The sequence below is a fragment of the Pygoscelis adeliae genome, unplaced genomic scaffold (genome assembly GCF_000699105.1).
Source record: "Pygoscelis adeliae isolate BGI_AS28 unplaced genomic scaffold, ASM69910v1 Scaffold189, whole genome shotgun sequence".
Taxonomy (NCBI): Eukaryota; Metazoa; Chordata; class Aves; order Sphenisciformes; family Spheniscidae; genus Pygoscelis; species Pygoscelis adeliae.
In genome coordinates, this window is record NW_008825543.1 from 555,137 (window position 1) to 562,641 (window position 7,505).

At 41.5% G+C, this 7,505-nt stretch overlaps 1 protein-coding gene across 1 annotated transcript in view; it reads right to left on the bottom strand.

Moving 5' to 3' along the window:
• MAGI3 (membrane associated guanylate kinase, WW and PDZ domain containing 3) overlaps positions 1 to 4,713 on the bottom strand; it is a 35,007-nt gene extending 30,294 nt beyond the window's left edge. Inside the window, exons 1-3 of the mRNA XM_009331970.1 lie at positions 4,668 to 4,713; positions 3,418 to 3,534; positions 1,467 to 1,586 (exon numbers count right to left, since the gene is read on the bottom strand). Coding sequence (XP_009330245.1) covers positions 1,467 to 1,586; positions 3,418 to 3,534; positions 4,668 to 4,713 — 283 coding nt within the window. The remainder of the gene's footprint in view (positions 1 to 1,466; positions 1,587 to 3,417; positions 3,535 to 4,667) is intronic.
• Between the last annotated feature and the right edge of the window lie 2,792 nt (positions 4,714 to 7,505).

Sequence of the window (7,505 nt, forward strand, 5' to 3'; positions counted from 1 at the left end):
ATTTGGTGGCTGGATATGGTTTTGACCACGTAAAAAAAATAAATAAGAAACCCTTCTGAAAATATCAGTGAGGGCGAGGCTCAAAGAGGTGACAGCCAGATAAAGGGGAGCTAAGGGGAAAAAAAGTGCTAGTTTAGTCTAAATTTGCTTAGGAGATTTCCACAGACAGGACGATGTTAACAGACAGCATGAGGCATGTAAAACAAGGAGGTACGAAGCCCTTCACAGAATTTTCTGCTGCGGACATTTTCTTTTCTTTTTTGGGGGGAAAGGGGGGCATGGGGGGAATCAATCAAATTCATTCAAGTGCCAGTAAAACCACCACCTACTAAAGAAGTCCTCCAGATGCATGCTTAAAGTTGCTTGAATCAAATATACGTTAAACATCTGTAAGAATCAGGCAGGTTTATAATCTGTTAAATTCTGTTGAGCATCAATGAAAGCTGCACGTGCTCAGCATTTCTGAAAATTTGGCTGTAATTTAGTTGACTTCAAGTACAACTATGTATTTGAAAAAAATCTAGCCAGATCATATTTCAGGTTTTATAAACTTAGATACAAGAAGCAACGCGAGATGTTTGCAATTTGCAATGTTCATGGTGTCAAGAGGTGAGTTGTTCAATAGTAAAAAGCAGCAGAAGCCAGGCAATCACTACTTGAAACCCATCTGCAACCAGGGCACACTCCACAGGAGTGCAAGACATCCCAGGGCTGAGCCAGTCAAACTGGCCTCTCCTCCCTCTCACTTTAAACAAAGATGGGGTTCGGTCCGTCCCCCCACCCTGGAGTACAGGGATGTAAGGAAACTTAAAGTTATCTCTGACTGCCATCGAACCCTTTAAAACAAAACAAACCAAAGCAATGCAAAAGCCCATCACACAGTGGTAGCTTCGTGACTCCTCTGGATAACCAGTTCCTGACAGTTCGCTACCTTCATTATAATGTTTTTCCCCATCCCATTTAACAAAAATAATGTTGCTACAGATTTGGACAATCTGGTCTAGCGCTGTTCAATTTTTCACTGCAGAATACTTTTTTTTGCCCCTGCTGTATCAGAATTTCCCTTGCCTTCTGTCCGTTTGATGTGCACCTCTGAGAAGAACATGGCTCTGTTCTCAAAGGTTTAAACAAAATTGACTATGAATTCCATTAAAACAAAATTCTACAAAGCATAGACAAACATTTTCAGAATGCTTCCTCAAAATGCAACAGGGAAAATAATCAGATTGCATTAAGTCTGGTTGAAAGGACAACATCTGATTTACTAGAGAGCTTCAAAAAAAGACCACTACTCCTCTTCACAGGTACTCCAAAAATAGATTTAATATTGCCGCTCTACTAGTGTAATGACCATCAATGGGCAGGAAAAGTGGCACCTCCCGGGTACAGGGAGCTACACTTAGACCAAGATACTGGACATGAGTACTGGGTCCTTATTGCCATTCCATTAAATGTCATCAACATACCATCATATGTTCCACTTTCTAGCAAGGCTCCACTTTCTTCCAGTGCTTTAAACTGCTCAACAGGAATGAAATTGTAGTCTACCCCAGGGACCTCCCCATCTCTGGGAGCCCTTGTAGTGCCTGAAAAGACAGAGAAAACACTCTTGTAAGATACTTAAGTGCTGCCTGTTTACCAAATGCTGCCTGCTGTACAATTCAGTAAAAACAATACATTTTTGAATCTTTATACAATGATGATGTCACTCCAGTATGATAAGAGTTAGAACACTGGGGAGCAAGTGAACAATAACGTACAAAAACTAAGCCAATAGATTACGTAGGAATAACCGTTCTGATATTGAGGAAGGAAGAGAAAAAAAGCTGGGTGAGGCGGTAATTAAAGAGGATTCTTTCTTATGCTCAGTGAACTGAAAACTTATTCTGTGGAAGCTGACGACGGGCTGGGCCAGGCAATAGCAGTCTGGGATTCTGGGGAGCCGTTTAAGAGCTGTGGTATTTTAACACAGCTGTAAGGGTGCTTCTTCTCTCCACTGTTTCCACCAGTACCAACTCACTAATTTGTAATGAGGTCAGTGTGACTAAGCACATTTGATTTTTGGGCCACCAAATCCATAAGTGGGCACAAAACCTATTTTTTAACCTTACAATTCAGAGTATAATTCGCCTATACTCCAAACCCTAACTATAAGTAAGCTTTTTCAAAGTAATCAGTAAATCACTGTGTTAATGCAGAAGTTCTCGAAGTGTTACGTCTATAAATATGGGCCCTCCATAGTTATAACTGCTTACTTAAAGCTCTCCTGGAAAGGACTCCACTGATTCATTACTGCCTATGACCTAATAGCATTTTCAAGGCATACGTCAATTTTTTCAGGCAGCAGCATGAACAAGAGCTGTTGGTAAACAATAGTGCCTTTCACTATTATCTTTTAAGAAAGTCACAATCTCTTGGGCATGCTCAATATGATAATAAGGCTAAATTGAGAATGGAATTCCTGTAGTTACAAAAACATTAGTTGACAAACTTCTAAGTTTTTAGTGTGATGAATACAATTGGTGATGAGCCTTTTTAATCAGTGAACCTTTGAGACAAGGTAAAGGATGATTTAGTGATAATTAAGAAATGAAATGGCACAGAGGGGTGAGAAGCAACGACAGGACATTTGGCAGCTGTCAGAGCGTCCTCTACCTTGAACGGTGCTTTCTGTAAACCTCCGCTTGCAGGAGCAGCAGCCTTTAGGCACCTTGCTAAAGGCAAGTTAACACCTGTGTTGGCTGGACCAAGAGATGCTAGCTAATACTCAGAGCAGAAGGGCCGGCATAACTGATGAGACAGGTCCATCCAGATTCGAAGACTAATTAATTCTTGCTGTGACACTAAAGTTTGTCCATGCGCTGTTCCTTCCTCTTGGGCCATGGATCCGCTGTCCCTCTTGCCGCCATCTCCTTCTCAGGATGCGCGAACAACAGTTCCCCTCTATCTCCTGCATTGCAACCCTTTCTGCATATAATCCCTCCTGCAACTCTCCTTCCAGCTGCACTACTCTGCCTAACGCAGGTGACCCTTTCAAGGTCCAAGTTTCCTCTTTGTGCAAAAAACAATACATTGACAAAAATCAGGACGTTTGCACTGCTTGATCATGCTGAGGAAGGTTTATTTCCCATGGTGGCTGTGGTTATTCTAACAACAGCAACAACTGACAAACTTCCGATGAGTAAAACACAAATATTCCTGAAATACTCCGAGCTTTCAATGCTTAAGTTTTTGCTGTTTTGTCAGCCCATATTGGCCATACCTTTTCATTGCAACTTAAGATACGAAACTACTCTAGCAAAGCCATTTACAGAAGTTCCTGCTGCAATCAGATTAGGAGAGAAGACATTTAAAGCTCTCAAATTATGTGACGGTTAGCAGGAACAGATCAAATGAGGCTGATCTTTACATACTTACAAGGGATGGTTCTCAAGTAGAGATTGTCTCTGATCACTTGCTGGAGTTTATGGTCTATCGAGCCCTTCTGGAACTGAAGGCTCAAGTAGTGGCGCAAGTCTTTGTTGATGACTTTTCCTTAAGAACAACAAACAAGAATAACTTGTAAAAAGTAAGCACAATCTCACAACAAGAATGGCATTTCACTGCTATAAACGTTTCAAAAAAAGAAAGCAGCAGAAAGAGTTAGGTTGTTTTAAATGCAACAACCTGAATGGGAAAGCCATTCTATGCTACCAAAGCCTGACTCTCTGCTGGTGTAAATCAGCCCGGTGACTTTAAGCATAGCTGAGCAACAACCATCCAACCTCAGTATCTCCCAAGCAAGACAGTGACAATATTCTGGAATTGTTTTGAAATCAATGAGAAGTATTATAATACAAAATCTATTACCAAAATCGAAAGTCTCTACAGACAGGAAACTGCTTCAAAATATAATGATAATATTTCCTATTCAATTTACACCTACTGGTTAGGCACCTGAGCTCAATATTTTGTCACATGGGAATCTGCATTCTTGATATTATAAAAAGAAAATATTTTCTTTTTAAAAACACTGCATAACAGAAGAGGGTTTTTTTACAATTATTCCTTTGCAATGCTTCTGTCAGGTATCATTAGCGAATCTGTCATATCACTAGATAACCATGGCCCCTTCAGCACACAAATAACTGAGCTCTTGTACTACTGCTTCAACCTTCTGACAGAAGAGTACAAAACAATCTTTTGTACCCTGTCATCTTCCCAGAAAGCACATTAAATAGGGTTCAGTGACCCTGATAGATTTAAGTTACGTACTACAGCAGAACACTCGGGGCTTTAGGGAAAAAGACTCTTAGTCTTTGTCTTCAAAACCCAACCTAGGAGATGGCCAGTAGCAGGCGTATGCTGGTGTATCACAACAGCGGGAACAAAAGCTGGAACACACAACTGCTCCTTTTAAGTTATGGCAGCAACAAGTTATGAAATGCATAAACCTGCTGTAGCAGTGATTCTGACAGGAGCCTCTGAAGCCTGCTGAGACCAGCTGCTGAAGAGACCACCCCAAAAGGCCCAAGAATGAAATGGGGCACAGACCCACATCAGTCTTAATACAAAGCTCACCTACACCTTAAACCGAGACTACTGTACTCATATGAAATGTCAAATTTGGAAAAAAAACAACAAACCAAAACCACCAAAGCCCAAAAAACCCTTCCACCACCACTCACCAAGTTTTCCCAACCACGTGTCACTGCTGCAAAGCCAGTTGCACATTTTGGTTTTGGTAAATTTATACTTTCCCTTCCTTTTCTGCCAAGTTAAGGGCAGATACACACCTTATACATGTCTTTCAAACATTGCCTTGCCTACCACCATTCATTAATGGCAAACCGTATTTCAATTTGCACCCTTTTCCCTCCAAGCAAAACAATGGCATGCTGGAAAGTATTTAAAGTGAAACCAAGATTACCTATCAGCCCTCTTCTTCATAGAGGTCTGTGCTGTCCATAAATTAACCAAAACCCAAACAAAACCACCCTAAGCCCCCAAGCAAACAAAGAAAAAGCCCACCACACACATGCCCCCAGGAAGACAGGCAGCACACCCAGTGCTTAACGCGAGCCCTGAGTTCCAAATGAAGTCCATTTCTCACCCTCCTTTAACACTGTCATTTATTTTGAAATTATGTCCAGAAACACAAAAAGCATTCTACAGCATTGAGAGGACACCCCGCTACAGTCCTCACGGCTTTCCAGGAGTTATACAAGCGATACAATAATTCCCGCTAACGTGGGTGGGGTGAGCAGCATCCCGCATCCCCCATCCCCCTGACTCCCTCCCAAACACGAACTCAGAGCAACTCCACAGCTCCCCCGGGTCCGACGCTCTCTGTTGTTATGACAGCGAGCCCCCAGCTCAATTCCCTATTTTGCCATCATGAGCTGTTCTTTATAAAACTTTGGATTCGCTTTCTGCAGCATAATGAGCAAAACATGTCATGGAAAATGAAAACAAATGGTGTAATCTCCAGCAAGAAAAATATTTTCCATTTGTTACTACAAATAGCTGTATTGTTTGTAGACAAGATGGTTTCTCAACATTAAAAAATGTTTTACCACTAAAATGGTCCATCCATCTCCCTGTCAAAACCAGATCTCCCTCTCCCTGTCAAAACCAGATCTATAGCACTGCACTTTAACAATACAAGCGTATTTCACTTAGGGAGATCAATACATGCGTATTTCACTCAGGCAGATGAACCTGGTTGTTAGCTACGTTCAGAGCGTTGCATGTCGGAAAAACTTGGCAAGAGGTGAAAATCTGTACTGGATGTAGAATTACAGAGACACCTTTTATTCACTCATGTTACCCTCTTCGTGTTTTAAAATTTAAAAGCTCATAAACCCTTTTCAATAAATATCAACTCAGTCCAAAAAAAAGTAAAAGCAAAGCTGCTACTAAGGATATGCCGACACTGAGGGGTTAATCTTAACATTAAAACCTTAAAGACTGGACTATACTCTGAGACCAAGATGGCTAAACTGAAGATTGAAAAGATTGCCTGGGGAAAACAGAAGAAAGTCAAACAAAATAGTAGGCAGAGAGAAAAATGACAGAAAGTCACACAGAGAATGCTGTGCATTAGAAAGCAGAAAAATAAAGTAACAGTAAGGATGCTTTAGGCAACCTCCAGAGCTTGTTCTTACGCAAAAGCCAGATATTTCCCCCTTCAGGAGCTGAACATGCTCCTTTACATTGTTTCACACAGGCTTTTAGGAAAATCTCATGTATCTCACTCCCCGAAATGACCTAATAAATGTCAGGTTGGTGTTTGTTGTGCTGCTGAGCTGTCTCTGAAGGATGACACACGCAACACAGGGACCAGTCAAGAGGAATGATGTACTTTATACCATTCAGGTTCTGCAAGATGAACAGGCACAAGCATCTTGTTTTCAGTTTTAATTTAAATTAACCACAAAGGAACTGTTTAAATGAGGATACGCACACTGCAGTTCAGTAAGGAAAACTAAGTGACTGCAGAAGAAAAAAAGGCTTGAGTACCACTGCAGTAAAATACAGCGCTGTGAAGGACGGGGCAAGTATGAGTGACAGAGACATTGCAAAAAACGAGGGTAGTGGCTTTCATTTCTCTTGTCACCCCAAAAACAAAATGGTAAAGTTGCCTTTGCTGCTGTACCCAAGCAGGACGAAGATAGCTATTTGTACATCCAACCTGTCGTGGAAATGCTAAAGTATACATATTGCAATTACAAACAGATGAGTGTTGCCACAGGGCTACTAGAACTCAACGCAAAGTAGTCCATTTCTAAATCAGCAATGTTGGTAAAAAAGAGCAAAGCTCAAATTTTAAATATGCGAATAAATTCTAAGAATGCAATCTGTGAAGATTTTATGCTGCTGCCCAATAATAAGTCACAGCAAAATAATGTCACCGGTACGTCTGGCTAATGCTGCCAGTACACGGAGTACCTGCGACATCCCCCAGAAATCACTCTGAAGACCACGTGGAAATTCTCCATTTCGTTTTGATGCAGGTTTTATGCAGACAGACATAGGTGACAGCTCTCTAGAGGTACGGCAGGTCGTATTTACTGCGCTATGTGGGGAGCGATGCTCTGAGGTTTCCATGCCAACACCTCCTAGAGACAGTGGCATCTATATGCTAATGAGGAGCTGCAATGCTGATGGACGAATGAATGAGTCTTTTTTCTTTCAAACTTTTCGAAAAATACTTTACTGTTAATTATAAAAGCAATTTTTCAAAGTAGCAGTTTATTAAAAGCACGCTCCTTTCCTCTTAAACTATATAATCATTACTAGGGCTTACGCTTTCCCCGAAGCATTTAGCACAAAAACGTATTTTAAGGGAACAGATGTGAAAGTAGAATTGTATTCCCTCATTCTCGGAGTCAGTTTTTAACAAGCCTGTCTGCAGTCCCGGTGAAGGGTAGAAAAACCCCAGAAGTTCACGGCGGGCAGGGCGGCAGCCGAGGCCTTTGCCCAGGGCAGGGCGGCAGCCGAGGCCTTTGCCCAGGGCAGGGCAG